The following is a 22,390-nucleotide window of genomic DNA, read 5'->3' on the forward strand; positions in this document are numbered from 1 at the left end:
ATTATTAATGGCTCGGTAATAAGTTTTAATTTAAAAAATAGAATTACATAATTTAAACCATTTATAGTAAAAATAATATTTATATATAAATATCATTTATTTTGTAACGACAATTCCGCTAATATGATTGTCGCTATGAAAATGCCTGAAGGTTTTATAATTATACAAATTTATCATACTATCGCATGTAATTTCTTTTGTTTGTTTACTTACTTAAATATATTTAAATTATTATATAATTGTAGATTTTAAATAATGTCCAATATACCATTTGTTTATTTAAACAATCATCAGATGGTATAACGAAGAACCTGCGCATTGAAAGTCACTCAGCTATTACATTTTACTGATTTACTCATCTCATGTTCCCGAATCTCTTTATTTCAAAACCAATCAAAAACGTTGTTTCTATTTTATTATCATAATCTTCAATGTATCGATAATCATATTTTCTGACATGCGCAAATGAGATGCAGTAATCAGAAAAATAACTAGAGAAACTTTGTCATTTGTTTCTTACTTTTCTTAAAGAATGTCACGGCGTAAACAGACAAAGCCGAGACATATCGAAACGGAATCTGAAATTGCCTCCTTAATCCAGAATGGTAAGTTCATTGATAAAAAGGGAATACACACGAGAAAAGACGGAATACACAACTTGTTTCAAATGACAGGTGATCGGAGTGATTACATTTCATCCAGATTCCTTAGGGAGGTTTAAATTCAACTTGGGTCAATAATTTAATTTCATTTGGAAGCAAGCAGGCGAACGGTTATGTATTACATTTAGTTTTTCTTTATTTACAAATACTCCTTTATTGCGGCTTGTTTACCTATTTTAAAAAGTCCGCGAAATTTACACCCGACTTGGTCTTAGCACGTGGGGATTAACAGACTACATTCATCGAGAGCTCAGCGAACGGTAAAGTAGTATTTTGTTATTTCTTAATTAAAGGTGCTAAACTTAATTAATTGTGGCTAATGATTATTAGTATTATTACAATAATTATTTTAACAGGAGTGTATATATATACGGTTTTTATGCATAATTTATATTTGACAAGTGCGGCAGAAAAAAAATTACGGAGATTTTAGATTTAAAAAAACCTCTTTGAATCTTAAGATGACGGGACAATGTTTATTTAATATTTGATTGAAATATATTTCGTACTTTCACTTAATATTTACTATTGACTAGGCATGCTTAGGTAACTGTTATACATGGGAATGCATTAATCTCTTTATAGAATTATACAAATTTATAAAGCAATTGTTGATAAAAGGAATATTAATATTTATTGATACAGTGTCTCGTTTAATGTAGCATATACAAACATTTGATATTAGGTACAAATATTAAGATTTTCTTTTCATTTGATAAGAAATTAAGCAAATCATGCACAATTTTGCTTTTCATCTGTATTTGATATGAACGTCGTATTTATAATTACTTGAAAACCTAGACATAAAAAAGGAGTAAGTTTGCTGGTATTGAACCTGTATGAAAAAGTTACAATATTGATCTAGCTTAATACAGAACACCTGAAATATTAAAAACCTTTTGTAAAAGATTGCAAGATTTATGAAATAATAAAAAGATCGTCCCAGTGCTTAAATAAAATTTTGAGTCCTCTTTTCGTGGACTTAAGGATGAAGGAATCATGTTGAAAACAGGGTGAGAAGTATTAGAAATTTAAACAAATGGGTCCTTAAGATTATTATAAATCATAAACTAATTCATATCAATATCCGCTAGGTATGTAATATTTCTAAAGAAAACTAAGAAAATTTGATAACTTTGTATTGAAAGGGAAAATTGATAAGACTATTTAATGCCTCTTCTTAAGAAATTGTGGAGTTTTTCTCAGTGACGACACACTCATGGTTGCTACCTGGATCAAGGAAATTGCTATTTATTTCATTTAGTTATATATTTCATGTAGTAATTGACAATTTTCAGATAAGGGTGTAATTTACCCAAAGGGAAGCATGTCAAACAAGCAAATCCAACAAATTCTTTTTGATTATTTCTGTATCTACAGTTCTGAAAGGGGGGATAAAAAATGTGAGAAAAGGCCCTAAGGATCATGTTATCTATACAAAATAATTAGATATAATTATCATCTAGATGATATTTACTTTGTAATTGATCTCATACTTGTGAAATGTACAATGTACATGATCTTTAGAAATTGTCAATTTCATGAAATAAAATGAAATTGACAAATATTTATATTTTTATTGTTTGATTATTATCATATTTGCATTGAGCAGTGTTACATTGTTGCCAATTTTAATACAAAGATAACAATGTCATACATTTGTGTACACAATTATTCAAAAACATGAACATTGTCATTTATTTATTTACTATGTGTGCAAGAAAATTTAAATGATTGAATCTGAAATATTTTTTGGTAATTGGTAAGGTTGGAATAGGAGTCAATTGTTATTTTATACTTTTGATAATGGAAGTTGGATATTAACAAGTTTTCAAACCAATTTTGTTGAAATAGATGACAAGCTAAGATAGATATTGAGATGGGCAGTCAGATATGAAATGATAGATATGCGAAATTGACATTTTAGACAGAAAGAAACTATACAAACAGCTGTTTAGCTGATGATTTTCAGAAAAATTTTGACAGACTATTTAGCAACATTTGCTAAATTGGCAGTTCTGAGTTTGTTAAGAAAATCATAACAAAAATGTTGGCATCATGACTCAAACAAATAGATATTTTTTTTGTGTGCTGATATTATCTGCATTCTTAAAATAAAAATATTTGTTATTTTAAATCAGCTGTTATGGTTCAAAATAATAAATGTACAAATTGTAAAGATATCTTATGAAGATAAGTATGAAAATTTATTGAAATGATAAATGTCACTTTGACTTTCTTTGTTTTTTTAATCACATATTTGTTTAAAAGAAATGGGAAGAATGAAATTCAAAACATGCAGGGAAAAAAAGAATAAATACTTATGTCACAAATAATGATGCAATTATCATTTTTCATATCATCTTAGCGTAAATAAATAATTTTTCAAAAGTCAGATTCACCTGTCTTCGTTTCTTCAATGGATTTGAAATGTCTGGAAATCTAGTTAAATTTTAACTCCAATTAGGTTTTGTTCAATTTAAAATTGAAGTTTAATTTATTTAAAGTCTTAAAGTGCAGAATCATTGCCAAATGAATTTAGTGCTTCACAGACGACTAATGATTTCATTTCTATTGCATTTTGCAAACAAAGACACCAGCAACTGTTAACAGGGGGTTAATACAAAGTGTTTGGATTTAGAAAACATGAGATCATTATTGCCACATTGACCAAAAGTATCCCACACAGTATATACATGTATATGACTTTGGGGAAATAAAATTTTAGTTGCTATATTTTGAAATTCATCCTATAAAATCTTGGAATGATGTTTGATTTTTTTGAAGATGATACCAAGAAGTATAGACTTCATCCCATTAAATAAATATTTGAAGTTATATATGTGTTTGAAGGGAAAGAATTAAAGAGAGGACATTGTATAAAAGTTTACAAAGGAAGTGTTGTAATCTAAGATTAAAAGCATTACAAGGTTGATATCAAAACTTTAATGGAAAATTGCAATATCACATTTTTGACAAATTGAAACAAACTCCAATTAACAGCTCATGGAGCAAAAATTTTGGGCAAGGCATCCGTTTATGAAAATTTATGTAAACAAATCTTAAGATCACTAGGAACAAGCTGATGAAGAAGTCGACATTAATGTACATAATTTTATCTGCCAAAATATTTTGTCTTATGACATTCTGTATATGTTTATAAGTATCGGGACAACTAGTGATAAAAGTAGAAAGTTATCCAAGCAAGTACTGTTGATATTACCTATATCGTAATGGATACAAATTAGACAATTTGTATGTAGTTTGTAATACTATGATGTTTAAAAGAGTTTTTGATAGGGTTAATTTGTAAGTAAATAGAGAGTGTTTTCTTACTAAGTTTGCATGTATCACAGCTTAGGTAGCCACTTTAATAGAAAAATATAACTATTTGAAGTTTATATCTTAAAGGCCCAGTGTTTTAAGTATTAAAATAGAATATAAAAGGAGGTATTATAGCAAAACTATCTGAGTATTGATTGATTTCAAGTTGAGTAGCTTTTTTGTTGCACAGGTTTCTTTTAGTATTAATTTGTACTTGCTAAATTTATTACACCATTTCTTCATCACAAGTTGGGTTTTTTTTTCTTTCTTTTTTTGTGCAAAATCTTGGAAGTTAAGAAATTGTTTGAATGGCACTCAATTGAAACTGTCAAGTTTTGCATGGTGTTCCAAATCAACTTTGTCAGTAATTACTCAAATCTGAGATAAAAAGTACTTGATAATCTTAATTTGACAATTTATAAGTAAATTTTATAGGACTAAAGTGTGCTTTATAGTCTGAGAAAAACATTTTTTTGACAGGATATAAAACTGGAAATGTCAATGATTTTGATTCGTAATGACATATGGGGTGTGTATGTTGGTTCTTGTAGTTTTCAAACATTTTTTGTTTGAAGTTATGATACCTGTTGGTATTTTATACAATAACTAAAATACAATAACAAAAATACAATTAAGTCCATATTAGTAAAGTATAACTAATTCCCCTTTGAAATCATTTACTTTGAAGCAGCTGGAGTGATTTCCAGACAGAAATTAATAATTTGCTACTTTTTCATTGACAGGCCAGAGAAAAGGCATAAACTTTTGCAGGTATCCTTGTGTCTAGAAACAGGCTGATGGTCGCTGGGTAACTTATGTTTTTATAAGTTTTGATTTATGCTGACAATATTGATATTCACCAAAATAAAATAACTTTTGCATTTGGGTTAACATTTTAACTTTTGTTTGCTCATGAGTTATGTCTGAGCGATAAGATATGATGTTAAGTACATTTTCAATAGCATGGATTGAAAAAATTAATCAACTGAATTTGTCTGCATAATATTCATTTAAATGATTGATAGAGAAATTTAAAAACTTTGAAATTAACACTTTAATGGTTTGATTGTTATTGGATTTTGTTGGTTTTAACTTTTTTCACCACATTTAATTTATTGCTATTTGATAATTGTTTAAAATTTTGTTGGTTTGTTTAATATCTTCATTTGTATCAATGGCAATTTATCAGTTAACAAGATGCTAAATAGATAAACCATATTTAATGTAGATTTCAATTTTTTAATTAATTAAATGCTATTTATATATAATATAATATATCCTTATAAAAAGATACATGTACATATCTCAGATTACGTTTTTTTTTGTTGCGTAAATGGTTTAATATCAATTCTTTTTTCATTCATATTTTTAGATGTATTCATTCATTCTTTCTTTGTATAGCTCTTTTAATGCTCTTAACCATCTTTCTGTCTCAGCTTGATATATATCTGCTTAAATAGTTGCCAATGATTTTACATGAACAGTGTGTCTTAAAATGAGTAAACATTTTTACCTTGAAAATTGATTTAGCAGAATTAATTGTTTTAGAGACATTAACCACCTGCCATTTGGGTAGCCCCCCCTCCACCCCCCCCCCAAACACACTTGATATCTTTACACCCATGCAGGGCAAAAACAGTACCATTGTTGACTTACTAAGAAAATATTCGGAAACTGTTCTTCTTTGAACAATGACTTTATTTTATTCTTTTTATTGAAGCAACAATTTTATTTTTCTGTACAAGCTTTTTATTGAAGTTGATATTTCGGTTCATATATATATGTTACATTTCAAAAGCAAAATAATTAAAATATTTTTATTTATTTTATGTCAATTGTGGGGGCTACAGTAAAGAATTAATGGGAAGTGCTGACCTTTTCCTGCTCAATTATGTTTCATGATTCACTGAATGAAAGGAACCCATTCCCAAAAATCTGTTTTAAATGACATTGAACATGTTTAAAATCATCTGTGTGGCCACATTGACACACCTTCATGACAGACCACAGTGACCTATGTCCACCCTGGGTAAAATAATTAATGTCTCTTTAAAATATCATTTAAAATGATTCATATTTCTTGTTTAATGCCTTCACAGACAATAAACGACCAGTTAACATGGTTAAAATGTAGGTGTTATTTAAAAATTGGATATATAAAATGACCATGATTCATCAGTTTCAATAGAAAAGGATGGCCAAAAAATAATAAGGTTCAACAATTTCAATTTTGACATCTATTATCAATTTTTAAAGTCCAAATAATTGGGGGTTCATCAAGGAGCCATGCTTCAACATTATCTTTTTTTTGCATACATGACTGATTAAGATATTCATCCTCTTCCTCATGTTGAAGTTTAAAAATCTTGAATGAAAGCAGTTAATTTTGTTTGTTTAGCAAATTTTCAAGAATAAGATTATAATCTTCAATTTCAATTGTAAGTACATTACAAAGACAAAAGTATTCTAAAATCCTCTTATCCAGAATCAAAATTTACTGGATTTTAATTTTTCTTGAATAATAAAAGTGGTAATCTAAATTCCTTTGAAATACCAAATATTTATGTAAAACAAATTAAATGAGATATAAAATTTTTAATGTTTACCTTAGTTTAGGCCCCAGGGATAAAAAAGAATTATTACAACAGCATATAGGTGGTCATCTATAGAAATTGGCTGGACACAATGGTTTATGGTGGAATTAGCACACATCTATGACATCTTAAATTATTTCTCTGTAGGGATTCTGTCCATATTGCTTTTATATAAAAATGGTCATTAAAATGGACATGAGATATTTTGAATATAATAGCCAAAAACATCACCTTTGTCAAATTAGAGAATGGAAGACTTCCTGCTTAATTGTAAGAAACATAATTTATGCTCTGTACTGACATTGTGAAAAAAAATTGCATAATATTCTACACAATAAATTGAAAAGAAGAGAAATTATTGTGGGAGAAAATAACTGGGATTATAAATTAATGTTGGCATTGAAATCTGGACATTAAAAACTTGTCACAGTGGACAATGGTCAAATGTGTCATTTAAATAAATTAAAATTCCATTACAATGTTATCATACCCATCAAATAATAATTGCATCAAAGTTTGCTATTATTACAGGGATAAATTCTCAAATCAATTTAATTTTAAGATTTTCATGATAACTCTCTGTCTCAACCTCACAAGACGATATAACGGGTAACCCATCTGCAGGTGCTGTGCCCCTTTAAATGCATCCCCTAAGTCATTGACATAGGATCTTGTTCATTGGTTAGTTTGAATTTATCTAAAACTTTTTATTCAAATGATAATCTTTGATACATCCAATTTACACGGTGCTTTGGCCTTTGATAAGGGGAATTAACTCTTAAATTGTTTTTACTTTTTTTAAATATCTTTCAAAAATACTTTTAAAATTTGTCATATGGGATTAATTTAAGACGCATATTTTTGTATCTATGAAAACTTCAAGTACATTTTAGATATATTTTTGTAAAAGTTCAAACATTTCTGAAAGCTTGACATTTCAACAAAGACTATAATAATTTATATGGCAAGCGATTAAGTGGTGCACCTAGATGAAGGAGACAAATACCCACACCAGGAACCCTTTGTGGCCAACAATGGTGAGATTAATTTTGCAAAGCTTGAGATATGTATTATAGAAACATGAATGATATATATTGGTATATTTTAAGTATTGGCAATTTATTAGGAAAATGTAACTAGGAACGAAAGGGACGACCAGGTGAAAATATTGAATAGGTTTATCACTAATCGTCATAAATAAGTCGAGCAGAAGGATCGATGGCATTTTGAATATTTCTCCCTAAATGCTTTTGTCAACAGTTTCAATTAAATTATATATGTATGATATTGATGCAAGTTTATGAGTGGAAATATGCATGAACATGTTTCTTTCACCTCATATTTTAATGTCGCGAAGGAATAATGTGGTATATCAAACTAAAGGCAGTTAAATTGCTAATCGTTTCTTCAGTGCATGTTCATATATTATTCAACAGATTGAATTAAATATCACACGATTTAAACTTTAATATTCTAAATTACATAATGCAACAAAATTTAATCAAAATTTTATTAAACTTTGCAAATTGAGGCATGCAACAAATATCATAGAGGGATTAAAGATATTAGATATTTTCCATATACTATTAGATTCAAATTTAATATGAGTTATGAATTATTGAATCAGAAAGTAATTAAAAACAGTAACATGAAACTCAAATTTTATGGGAAAGTTGTGAAATGACATGTAGTTTACAACGAAATTCTTTTCTATATTAAAACAAACATTAAAATGTTTGTAATTACATTTTATTGATGTTTCTTTACAACATTTTAAAAATAAAGGTATGTCCTTTGGGTATAGGCTTTGTCAAGTAATTGCCAAAAGTTTACATTTCTTATTAATCATGATGTAACATACCAATTTTTATTTCAAATTATGTAAGGCGAAAGCTTTATTCTTGAATATCAGACCAGAGAAAAATTTTATTATTGGAAGATTATCTGGACTTTTTGTTTACCCAAGATATCTGATAATGACAAAAATGTTTCAATTGTCAGAAATAACTTGATCAGTGACAAGGTGACAATATCATTCAGAAATAGGAGAAAAAAGAACACAGGAATTTTGTCAATTTTTTGCCAGGTAAATTAATTCAGGTGTTTATTTGACAGGTAATTTATGTGTTTTTTGACAGGTTACACTTATTCTCTACATTTTACAAAATTCTGTGACTTTTATTTGAAGGGGAGATAACTCTGAAAACTAATTGAATAGTAATTGAATTAGAAAGATGAAATTCCTACATTTTCACTTCGTTATAAATAACTTATTTCTTACACTGTTCAAATTTGCTTTTGAAATTTCTAGTTGTTAATATACAGATATGTGCAAGCTTGAAGTTTTCATAAAAGAATGTTTGTTCTGAATGGAACTCAGTAGGCTTTATGCGAACTGTCCGTAGGGGAAATTACTCTATTTGAAAGCAATAGAAACAACAGCTATGTAAAATTGATTATTTGGAAACTTTTATGGGACAATAACTTTGTATTGTTTGTGCATCAATAAATGTGCATGAAATTTGAATTTTCAGCAAAATGACTCATTAAACAGCGATTATGAAATGTTTCTTTGATATCAAATTATGAATATAAATTGATCGATAACAGGCAAAATGAATTGGTAAGATTGATATGAAATTGCAACTTAAGGTGTATAACAATAAAATATTCAATATGGTACACTTGTTCAGACTTTTATTTGTAAATTTAGCTTACATAAACAGGCTTTATGGAGAAATTAAAATTTCATATTGTAACTTATAAACATCAAAGGGTGAGAGTTAATATAATGGCCTTAGAACTTATGCTTGATTTTCGCTAATCTAAACAAAATAAAACGATAAGTGTTAATATTTCACAATATCCACTGATATCTTACATATGTGCCATGTTTCACAGGAAGGACAATAACACTTTTTCATTTTCTTTGATTTTTGAGGAAGTAAACAATTAAAAGCTAGGGGGGAATGTTTGATTTCAGATTTCAAGGTTCTCATTTCTTTGATTTATGAATTTATTCTGACTTTAAAAATGTTTAATAGTTGAAGATTCACTTGACAAATTTTAAATAATTTGATCAGTTCTTTTTATGACATATTCTAACTCTTGTACATTTTATAAATTCGTTAGGCATTTATTGTTCTAATTGTTTAATTCCCAGGATCTTTGAAGAACAAGGTTCTGTAGATGAAACATTGGTAACAGGTTGCATTTGATGATGATGCATAAAATCGTATCGGAATCTTCCCACATCATAATAGGCATATATTTCATTGTTACAAGGCTATCAAAGTCATTACTAAAATTCCTTGCTTCCATATTAATTTCCTGAAATTATGTTTCAAAGACTGCCATAAAACAACGCAGATTCTTGGAGTAATTGTTGCAGTTCATCTCAATAGGATGATATTTAAAACAAAAATCTACCTCACAAGTAGCTTGTCATATCTTGCACATTATTAAATGCAGTACTTGTCATGATTCATTTAAAGGGACGGTTAAGTTATTCTGAGAGGCATATTTTTCTCAGGGTCCGAACATTGGTCCATGTACTTGTTGACTTCAAAAATGTCTTTTGGCTTGGAAGGAATTTTATTTGCACAGAATGCGCTGATGGGTAAATGTTCTGCCTTTTATTGACTTATTTTAGTTTTTTGTTCCTTTCATCTGTAGTATATATTAGTTAAGACTTATTGTTTGTTTTACATTTAATTTTCTAAGGCCATTTTTGTCAAAATATTGTAGTAAAGTTCTTGTCTGTACATTTAAATAAATCCTTAGTGCAGACTTCCCCATTGTCGAGTACTTTTAGACTTTGGTTTAGTTTATTGTATTAAAATTGTCATTTTTATTAACTTGTTTGTGTTATAAATTTCAAAAGTTCTAACAAATATAACCATACATTTGCAGTAAAATAGATTTTAGTCACACCTAAACTGATACAAGAAACCTCAGAACCCAGTGTGTGGTCTGACATTCATGTCATAATGTTCAAAACAATCAAATATAAGTATTTTAATTATTAACTTTAAATTTAAATGTGATTAACTCATAGATGATTATCTGATCTTGATAAATTTATGATTATGAGTCAAATCAGTCCCTGAGAGATTGTTAAAATAATGAATAATTCGCTGATGAATTTAACTTTGTGACCCCCAATTTGTGTAAAATATCAATTATCTAGCTTTTATTTGCTTTTGTGGATGTTGGAATTTTAAAAGGATTGTGCTGTTGGAATGTTTTTATATTGAACTATTGATTGATAACATCACAGCTTTTTTTCATTGAGAATTTCATTATTTTTCTGATATTTTGACCAGATTGTTTTTGTTCAAAGTTATTGACAAATCTGTCTCAAGTAGGCATCAAGTATCATTGTTGGAAATGGCCTGAATTAAAAAACGGAATTGTTCATGGCTAGTCTTTAATAGTTTTTTTCAAATCTTAGTGCAATACCATTTCATAATGTTGGTTTTTATTTAAAGATTTTTCTTATATGATTTTATTGTTAAGAATTTGATTAAAGGGAAATAACTTTCTAACAAAATAGGAGTATATTTTAAACAAAGAGTTATTTCCCTTTTTGAGCTTAATGTATCATTTTATCAAGTGATTTGTCAAAAGGGAGCACCACTCACAGTTAGAAAACATAAATTCTCAGCAGGAAATGATAGTTTAACTCTGGAAATAATCATGTTTAGTAATGATTATCTGTGATTCCTGCAGACTAAACTTATCATTATAATGGTTGAAAATTTGTCATAAATTGATGTTATAGGTGTGTGGTTAGTCTGGCTTATGAAGAGAATTCACACATGGTTTACATCATATCTTAATGTTTTTGACAATTATTTTCTCAATTTTCATCTTGAAGGCAATTATATATTCTTGATTTATCCAGAATATGTAAAATCTGAAGTATTTACTTACTGATGTATACCACTGCAACCACTTTTACCTTTATATCAGTACCGTTTTGACACAAATCATATATTATGTTGCATTTTAATCTTGCATCATATTTATATGAATTTTTAAACTATTTAATCATTTGAATCATGCATTTTGGTATTTATCAGTGCATAGGGTACATAAGAAATTAGTTAAAATTTTTAGTAAGTAAATTTATTAACTGATTAAAAGGTTTACGAAAAATCTTATCTAAAATTAAGGGGTAATAACTGTTTATCTACATGTATATTACATTTCGAACATAGTAGAAATTGTCAACAATCGTACAGTAGTACAGAGCTATCATAGTACTGTGGCATTTGTCAACATCAGGTGAATGATTTTACAAGTGATCAAAGAATCTCCCAGATAAACCATATTGATACCAATGATTATTTAGAGTCTATTTATCAGCTATCAATACCAATGGAATAGAAGGGTCGTACAAGCTCTTTGGTGTTATAGAAATCTAGACTGTTCAGCCATTATAGTTTATTGACAAGAGCTTTAACATTGTTGACCCCAAAGGGTAACCTGGTGTTTACCCCCACTTTACAAACATGTAGTAGGATCAAATTATTATATTTGTCAAACCAATTAAGATATGGAAGTGTGAAGCAAGTTGACAAATCAATTGACGATTTTTCCACTGCACAATGCATTGTACTATTTTGAGGATAGTTTTTAATCCTATTCAGTATTTTTTCAAAATTTTTGTTATGTTTTTTTTACATTTTTTTTTTTGAAAGTTGAGAAGGCAAAATTGCAGTGTTAAAAAGAAATATAAATAACTCCTAAATAACCTCCCATATCTTCCTTATGATTACATGTAACCTAAACAATTCTTGTTTTATTTGCACATTTATTATATTACATGAACAAAGTTTTCACAACTTTTTGTCGCCAAATGTTTATTGTATTATTGATGAAATGCAAAAACATGCTTCATGATATGAAAAATTAACATATAATCAATTCAAAAATCGGAAAAATGAAATAAAATACGTTGTTGAGACAAAACTGCTATGAATTCTGATGTAGATTTTACATTATATTCCATTATCTAAGATATTGAATTTTGCTATCAAAATGTTATTTTCTATTGACCTGTCAAAAAACATTTTCAATTTTATAATCTGAAGTTATATCTTTATCTCCAAAGATGCTATCAACTGTGCAGTAAGTGATATTTAATAGTAACGAAATAAAAAAAGACCACATTGACTGCTGCTATGACATGTAGGGTGGTAGTTCAACATATATTGTAAATGGTAGGACTTCCACCTACCTGAGGTCAAATTAAACAAAACAGTTATTGAAATAACAACAAAAATCATGTAAATTTATATCTGACCCTGAGATTTAGTTGTGATATAGATGTTACTATTTGTTCGTATGACACAATATGTAAGCTTTAATTACTGGCAGTGCATGAGACATTGCATTTCTTTTCTTTAAGTTTGACATGACACCTGTATATGGTCATGCAATATTTATATAGACCTTAAGGTAAAAAAAATAAGACAAGGGTTTTAGATTTAAATATTATGTGAGGGCTTTGACATCTGTATTAATGTCTCTAATTAAATAAACTGATAATAAGTTTACCCCAAATCCCAATAAAATAATAAAAGTGAGCCCTTTGATAAGGAGAGGTTGCTTTTAGAGATCTTTAAATAGACATCTGTATACTTGATTTACATATGTTAGTTTATCCACAAATTCCCCCCCCCCCCCCCCCCCCCCCCCCAAATGGATAGAAGGGAGCCCTTTAAAAAAGGGAGGACTTGCATTTGGGAATCTATAAAAAGGCATCTATTTGATACATTTTGTTTATATCTTATTACTGAAAACTTTTAAGATATATATACATGTATAACTTAATTTGAAGTTCTCAAACTAAGGAGGGTGTTTTATGTATTCTATGTTAAGCAGCAATTAATTATCTGATACAGTACAAAAGAACATCTATTTTGCTAACCTTGATTCATAATTCAAGTGAAAACGTACTAAAAGAAGATACAAATTTGTAATATAATATTTTTGACACTTTCAAAGGCACGTTTTGTGTTTCAATTTATCAAAAATTTGTTTTATTGTAAATTGTTGAAAAAAATAATATTTATTTTAAAAAATGATCTGATGATCTCAAATTATATTTTATTAGCTCTTCCTGCACCTGTAGAAAAGAATATGATCTCCTCTAATGTTAAGTATACCCAATCATAAAATATAAGTAAGAAATACTTTGACACTAAATTACAATGATATCATCATTAAAATATCCCATTTTATAAAACTTATATGAATATACAGTGTTAAATATAAAAGAATTTGAGGTAATAATTTATTGAAGGATTTTGGGTTTTTCAATTTCCATAAAAGCGGAACTTTTTGCAACTGCAGTTGTTTTGGAGGCAAAACCTAGGAGTTGGTTAGGATCGTCTTTCATGTTTAAATTAAGATCCTTCAATAATGATGATAGTTCAAATCATAGGGAACAAAAAAAGAGTACTTGATTGTAATATTATGCAGGAGAAAATTGAGATGCTATGCCAGGTGGTATTAACAAATTTCAGCAAATTTTTTTTCATGACACTTTTGCCCTATACTTAAATCTCTTCATATGCGGTAATTTATCCAAATTTTGATCAGAGGGAAAACTGCATCTAATCTCCTACTTCTGACAAAGTCAAGTTTCCATATTAAAATTTCAAATTTGCAATTAAAGGTAAATTTATTAGTTTTACATCTGGTGATGGTAAACCCACCCAGGACCAGATAACTGTAACAAATCAGATCCCTTTTAAAATAACATGAAAATGATATGAAAATAACCCATAATAAATAAAGAGAAAATAGATTAATCATGTATTTTGATACTGTATATAAAATTTTCTATAAGGCTGGTCATTTTCATTTTATAATCTGTGAGTCACATTTTGTACCTGGTCACAAAAACACCTGTCTAATATATACTTAGTTTTGAGGTGTATAATATTATGCATCAACAAGTATTATTTAGCATTTGAGGTGGTCCTGAGGTGTCTGACTTCACAAATTTATTGCATATTTATTCTTTTACACCCTTTTGTTATCCCCACTTACAAAGGGATTTGTTAGTTCATTGAAATGTCTTTTGATGTTTTACTCTGTTCTAACCAATTGCTATGCAAATTAAATTATGTATTTAATTTTCATTGAATGTAAGGGGATGTAACTCTTTCAGTTTTGATAAATATTAAAATTTGGAATGGTATTTGGTTACATATACAGTATGAAGGTGCAAATGACATCATGAACTTCATGCTTAAAAGGTTTTTCCCCTGAACCAAATTTTTTTTAAAGAAGGGTGAAAACTCAAAATTGAAATATTAAAACTCCATGAACAAATTTGGTTACATATAATACATTATAAGGGTGCAAATTACATCATGAACTTTATGCTTAAATTAGTTTTTTCTTAGATCCATGTTAGTTTGAAAAAGTACAAAAACCCGAAATCAAATGTTAAACTCCATGAACAAGAGTTTTTCTATTATATACCAAAGACAGGCCATATGGCATGTGGAAATCAATTGATCATTCTCTCTCATAACTTGACAAACTGTTCTTCATTTTTTCAACATCTAATAACAGCTTTCAGACTTGACAATGATAATCCTTTTGATTTTTTTTACATCATTGCCACATTAAGTGTGTTATAATTATGTCGAAGGCCTGCATGACAAGAGTGTATTAATATCGACTTTTTGAACTTATAATTATAATCACACACATTTTGTAATCAAAATTCAAATAATGAGTTCTGAGATTTCAAAAATCATATTCATTTGAATGTTTTATCACTCCCGGAAGATGAAATTTTCACAGATCATATCAAAAAGAGTCATCAGATGTCGGCAAACGTTGATGGTGTCTATGAGTTTTATATGGAATGAATTAAAACTTGCACATTTTCATCAATAAATGATAGAATCGTCAAGGCATATGGTCAAAAAGATTACAAATATTCAATATTTAAATTGTCAGTTCTCTAGTGTGTTGTTTGTAGTATTTTATGATATCTATGATCATAATTGAATCAAAACAATTTCAGAAGTATGTTTACAGGGTAGATGAACACGGAGATTAATATTGTACAAGGGTATTAATTTGAAAAATAATAATATTATGCTGAATAAATGAAAGATATTAAAGTGAAAATAAATATAGAAACGGTATTAAAATGTGCTTTAAATTTAGTCAAGTTTTATCGGAATTCCAATCTGGATTTATTTTCACTTTTAACAATTGAAATTACATTACATTAAACAGCTACATAAAGTGATTTTAAAACTTTGATATTTAGAAAAAAATCATAAAAGATTCAATGAAATTATAAGGATCATCTATTTTGATGCTGAAAATTGAAACTCAGCAAGAAAATTATGTCCAATTATTAGCCTGAACAAGATTAACAAGGCATATCATAGACAAGATACCTGTACCAATCATCCCATGACTAAAGTGTTACCATCTGCTTGTTTTTATACCAAACATTGTCTACCAGACATCTAACTTATTATGTGGTTTCACAGTTGATTTCAAATTTGTAAATTGGTCAGTATAATAACACTGTCAAAAATTTGATTTGTCATCTTTGGAGGTCTGTGGGGTCTTTCATTAGAGTAAGAAATAAAAGTACTTTTAACTTCGTTAGTACCCTGAAATCTTGTTTTTACAATAATGTACCAATTTCAGGTATCTAAACTTGAATTGCTGCTGATGGTCATATAAATGAGAAGAGACCTTAATAGTTTAATATTAATATATAACATTATTGATAATCATTTCATATTCATATAGCACTGTATTATTATTTATGAATAGTGGTTGAATTCTTAATTTTCAGAAAGAAAAAAAGGTGAAAGCCATACTTTGTACTGCAAGGAGTACAGGCATAATTGGATATAATAAACTGTAAATTTTAACAATATATTTTATTGTATTTTTCAGGTTCTGAGCTTCCAGCCCTATCCCCTCCCTCTCCTGTCCGTGTTGATGCCCATGTATGTGGAAAGTGTCGTGAAGAATTCCTTGAACTTCCCGACTTTATAGAACATAAACAACAGTGTTTGAAAAACAAGCCTTGTGTATTTTTTGACGCTAGTGAAAGTGAAGACTTTTCCGATAGTGGACTTGACTCAAACTGTAAAGAATCAAACTTAGACAATAGTCAAACATTTCTTCCTGACCCAGGATCTGACGGAGAAGGAAACATGGAACATTTTGAGGAAGAAGAGGAGAACAATGAAATTGGTGATGATTTTGTAAATGACAATGTTGATGATGAAATTGAAAATAATGTGGTGATGAATGATGAAGATGATATATCAGATCATAGTGACAATGAAGAGGAAGATGACGATGAACATAAAGATCATAATCAAAATGTTGATTATTCCAAAAAAGTCAGACATGAGGCTGATATGAATGCCACATTGTCACAGTTAATGTTTCCATTCGGACCAGGATTCCCAAACATGGATTCAAATGTGACTTTAGAACCATTGTTGGCCACCAAAGCCGCAGTGGCACAGTTTGCAGAAAATAACAATTTGCCACCGAACGATATTGCTGTTCTTCATAGTACATTGTACAGTCTGCAACAACAACAGATTTTACAATTACAACTGATACAACAGTTACAGACACAGCTGATGATGGGAATACCACCCACTAATCTACCCATGGGGCATTTCCCATTCCCTATGGGCTTACCCATGCTGCCATCAAGAGAAGACTTGAATGAGGATGATGAAGACAGTGATGATTTAGAAAGTGAAAAAGGTATGCAGATTGATTAGAAATGAAAATTAAATTGTTAATATAGCTATTTTATACCTAAATAATTACAGCATTTGGGCAAGTTTGGTCAAAAGATAATATGGTGGCGTTAGTTAACATCTAGGTTTCAGCGGTAATAATCTTTAAGGTTTTCCATTTATAAGTTTTTAAAATGTCAGTTTACTCATAGATGTTGAAGTCACCTACAAGGTATAGAAAAAAAGAATGTAGTCAATTTTAACCCTCGCTTTAAAAATGTATAACTGGAAATTTATAAATTACTAAAAATTACTACTGACACAATGGACATCAGTTAGCAAGTTGATTCCAAAATTGATCAGAATTTCACAATAAGATTATTTTTCACCGAAAGTTTATCTAAATTTTTACATAATTTTCATGTTTCAATATTTATACAAATTTAATCAAAGGTGAAGATGAGAAACCATTAGAAAAGACAGGTGAATCTAGAAGTGCTTGTACAACACCTTCACAACCCCCTCCTGCTGTATCCATGGCAGCATCAACAGAAACAAGTCTGCCATCTTCTTTGCCATTGCCAGGAAGTAATTCAACATCATCCAATGGTCCACCATCAGAATTTGCCAAACTTACAAAATGTACGTACTTCTATATAATATTTTACACTACTGATTAATGGCAAGATTTGCCATGCCTTGCATGGATTTATAATCTTTATTGCATGATTTTTGGTCCAAATTTAAAAAAACAACCTAATCCATGTAATCCCAAAATGTATGGAAGACCTACACAAAAGGCAGGTGAAAAGGGAAGTGTTTATCTCTGTACTTAAGATCCCACAGAACCCAACGAGGCAGTACTGTCTCTATAACATGTAAGACATTTTCAAGTTGGTAATAAATTAGATTTTAACCACTTTTGAAAAAAATAACAAATGTGTGATTTTGTTGCTTTTGTTACGGCTGTGGGTGGTCATCAACATTAATTGTGAAAAGTTTGGTTAATCCAATTGTTAAATAATCCAACAATTCATGTGAAAATGATACCAAAATAAAGGTATAATTTTGTAATACATATAAAGATGATATTTATGCAGATTAAGGTGTACTCTACCAGGCATCTATTGTACACCTGGTTTCACCTATAATTTGTCTGTCATAAAATATGATTTATGCATGAGGTGACAAGTAAATGGCAGTATTTTGTGTAACTATATGATTAAATATAATTGACGAGTAATAAAATTATATCCTTTCTTTTTTCTTACTTCATGGCAAGATGGGACAGGATTCAATTTAAAGTATCATACATAACCTATAAAAAAAAATTGTTTAAAAAATTCTTTTCTGGCTAAATCATGTTCTTAAGTGTCCCAATAGACCAAGTTTGTTTAATGGAACTGTTTTTGATTACTACATAGAATATCCTAAAAAAGGGGGGTAGAGGATACAATGGTACAACAATCACAAGTTATATGATTTTTGTAGATTTTTAAAAGTCCTATAAACTAAACCTTAGTTATATTCTGCTGTAGGTTTTACAACTGATTAGTAACAGATTTGATGATATCACAGTTTGTTTTACGGTTTAGAGTATTGAAGCATGCACTAATCAAAGAAGTGTTTATATGAATCTTTAAAAAACAATAAATTCATGTCTCACAATCGAACAGATCTATTCAAAAGTTAGAACTTTAGAAAAAAAATTATAATTTTAGTTACTGTCGTAGCATTCAACCAACATTTCTTGCTATCAGGTTTTCAAGATGTTTTGGAAACTTTTAGTGTTGAAATGTCTGTTTGGCTGTTATTCAATGAACTATTTAACAAGACTATTCTGATATTTTCCAAAGGTGTAAAAAAAGAGATGTGTGGGGTTCACACCTATGTGACAGCAACCCTACTTCACAAGTAAAGGATATATATAAATCTGAAGACACACAGATATATTTATTCTAAGTAATCTCCTTTGGGATCCATTAAATGTTAAAAAAATGAAAAAAAAGTTTGATTTAGTTGACTCCTTTTTTAAACTGCGTAGGGACTATTTTAAAGGTTAAGATCATTAATTGCCAGTAATTAGTATTAAAGTTTAATTATAACAGAAAATGTATACTGTCTATTTTTGGTTCAATTTACAATTTATGAAATATTGATTTATGCATATCAATATTTATCTGTAATTATATATTGATAACAGAAGATCGCAACTCTTCTGGGAGTTTTATTACCGCCAGACAACTTTTAAAAGCCAAGTTTGTGATAGAATTTAACTCAATACCACAAATCTGATAAAATATTTGTTTTTTAATGGAAATGTACAGTAAAAATGGATTATGCTTAATTTGAAGTATTCAACCCCATGAATTTATTAGAAATCTTGATACATGTATACCGTACTCTTTTTTTGTGAATTACCTGTTTTTAGTGGCACAAATTTAGTGTTAGAAAAATACAAATTTCCTCTCAATTTTCATGGAAAAGGATGATTTTTTTTTTAAGTTTCAAAAAATTAAATATCTCTTTGATTGAATTATTGTTTTTGCTTTTAGAAAGATTGGATTTCAATTTCTGAGACTAATGGTTTTTTTCCAAATTAAAAATAAGGGCTTTTTCCTGGTAATAAAAGTAGAGACATATGCATCCAGAAATATATTTTTAATGGTTATATAATACAAAATCATAAAATCAAAATGATCTATTTCGCAAGAGCAGAAATAATTGACAATAAATTTTAACTGTATTCATAGAAAGTCATATTTAGTTTGTTTTTTCAGTTTGTTACCATGGATTTTGTAATTCAAGTTTGATATGATCAAGAAAATATGCAATTATAAGTCTTTTTATTATACATGTTATATTTTATAGCTGTAGCAGATATCCATAATTTTATAAAATGAGAAACTAACAACTGCAAAAAAACGATAATGAAATTAATAAGAAAATTTTGTGACTTGATTCTTGACATTTTTCTTTAATTGATTTGTTTGAATACAAATTTTTCTTTGCATTTGATAATTAGAAGGCAAATCAAAAGATCGTCAGAAAAATACTATGTTAATCATTCAAAATTCTCTTTCTTGTTTTTGTTTATTTATAAAAACAAGTTAATAATCTAATACATAATAACAAATAACACAAGGACCATTTGCCATAAAAGTGGAAAACATCACTCAAAGTATATTACCTTTCATTTTTCATGATGCAAGTTCTCTCATATTTTTGTGATTTATTTGATAATTACAGAATGATACATTTTCTTTTTATTAATCCGATATGGACATTAATTTTCCACGATGACTTGATCAAAGGTTTATATCTTTTTTGCATTGTGTGTTACCCTATTGTTACGTTGCAGTATTTTTATATAAACATATTACGTATCATAAGATATAAGATGTAACACTCCATGATAAAAGTGAAAGTTACAGAAAAAAATGACAAATTACAGTATTTTTTTCTTGTGATATTGATTATAGAGTACTTCATACTCATCAAAGTTTATTGACACAGTATTGTAATCAATTAATGAAGATAAAATATGATAGATTGTAAGTATAGACAAGGGATTGTTCTCTAGATCCAAAAGAAATTTCAATGCACCATTAGTTTGGGATCCATCAGATTAAAAAATATTGACACAAAATTCCCATATTTGCCTTTAATCAAAAGATCTGTTCAGAATGAATTGTTTTAATGTCTTTTTTTGGAAAAAAATCTGACGAATGACTGCATGATGAATTAATAAAACAAAATTGTCATTTCAAATATTGAAATTTTGTTCCGATACATGCTGAATTATACTGTCTGGTGATGTTAAGCAAACAAATTGTGTCTGAAAGTACCAGCCTAGGTGAAAGTATATTGCTATGCCTGGACTGTCCAGTACTGAGGATAACAGAACGTCTTTTATCAAGACTAAAGTCTTTACGCCACAGACATTCAATATGAATATTTCTTGTGTCCTCTTGGCGTTATAGTGGTATATTGCATGACTGAAGTTATTTCAATTTTATGGCAATGATAGGACTGTCCAAAAAAGGCTGAGTTTTTTTCCTACACAATTCCATCAGCAATTGGTGCTATCCAACAATACCTCATTTTAACATCCAATACAAGAATCATTTATATGAGCTGCCAGAATCCAGAACAAAAATTATGCTTTAAATTAAGTTATCTCCCCTTTATGTGACATGTACTAAAATCAACTGAAGAATATCAGTTTGATTTAATAATCAAGAAATTGAAAGATTCATAATGATATTGGTAGATACTAAAACCCAGACAATTTGATTATGGCGGGAAGTCCTTATAAATGATGGAATTAGCACTAAAAAATAGACCTAAATTTAATTGGATATTTATATTTCTTCCAAAACAAACAATAGAATAAAATTTCAGAAAATGAACTGTGTTGTTAAGAGATGGAACTAACAAGAAAATTCAATTTTATAAAATTTTGAGCAAAACATTTTTTCACAATGATTTATCAAAACATGACTGTAATCAGAAAAAGGTTTGATTGTGAAGCTATGAACATTCCAATATTCTGTAGATTAACTCAACAATTGATGCAGGTTGGAATTTTTACCACTATTATGTGAACAATCAACCCTACTCAGACATGCTAGAATCAATATGATGATATCAAATATATATTTCAATCAAATCAGTAGGGTCAAAAGAGGCAGAATGAAGATCCCATTATAATGTGTTAGGAGTTAACCAAAGAATCACACTAACACGATTATATCATAGACTAGGCATCAGGAAAAACACAAAAATTGGCGATGATATGTATTGACATCGGAGTGCATAATAACATAACAATTTTATTTGCAAGGCGCTAGGGTCATGACAATCAATTTTGTATCAAACAGGATTCCGTGAAAGTCACGATGAAAATTGATTTATTAAATTTGAAATGATCTATTACCAGTGGCGATACATTTCAACAACATTCATATTTTCATCAATAAAGCCGTAATCTGACGTTTGAAAGACACGACTAAATATGATTTTCTTTTCCCAACAGACCAAGTAA

At 28.8% G+C, this 22,390-nt stretch overlaps 1 protein-coding gene across 7 annotated transcripts in view; it reads left to right on the forward strand.

Moving 5' to 3' along the window:
* Nucleotides 1-359: 359 nt before the first annotated feature.
* LOC134721275 (sal-like protein 3) overlaps nt 360-22,390 on the forward strand; it is a 39,461-nt gene continuing 17,430 nt past the window's right edge. For 2 of the 7 annotated variants that reach the window (XM_063584148.1, XM_063584149.1), the window contains exons 1-3: nt 360-605; nt 16,535-17,368; nt 17,797-17,985. In XM_063584148.1, the coding sequence (XP_063440218.1) occupies nt 533-605; nt 16,535-17,368; nt 17,797-17,985 (1,096 nt within the window). In that variant the 5' untranslated portion in view covers nt 360-532. Of the gene's footprint in view, nt 606-661; nt 773-861; nt 923-4,729; nt 4,795-8,461; nt 8,696-16,534; nt 17,369-17,796; nt 17,986-22,390 lie in introns of those variants that run through there. The other 5 variants (XM_063584150.1, XM_063584153.1, XM_063584154.1 and 2 more) reach the window with 5 other exon arrangements.

Source organism: Mytilus trossulus, chromosome 6, assembly GCF_036588685.1.
Source record: "Mytilus trossulus isolate FHL-02 chromosome 6, PNRI_Mtr1.1.1.hap1, whole genome shotgun sequence".
NCBI lineage: Eukaryota > Metazoa > Mollusca > Bivalvia > Mytilida > Mytilidae > Mytilus > Mytilus trossulus.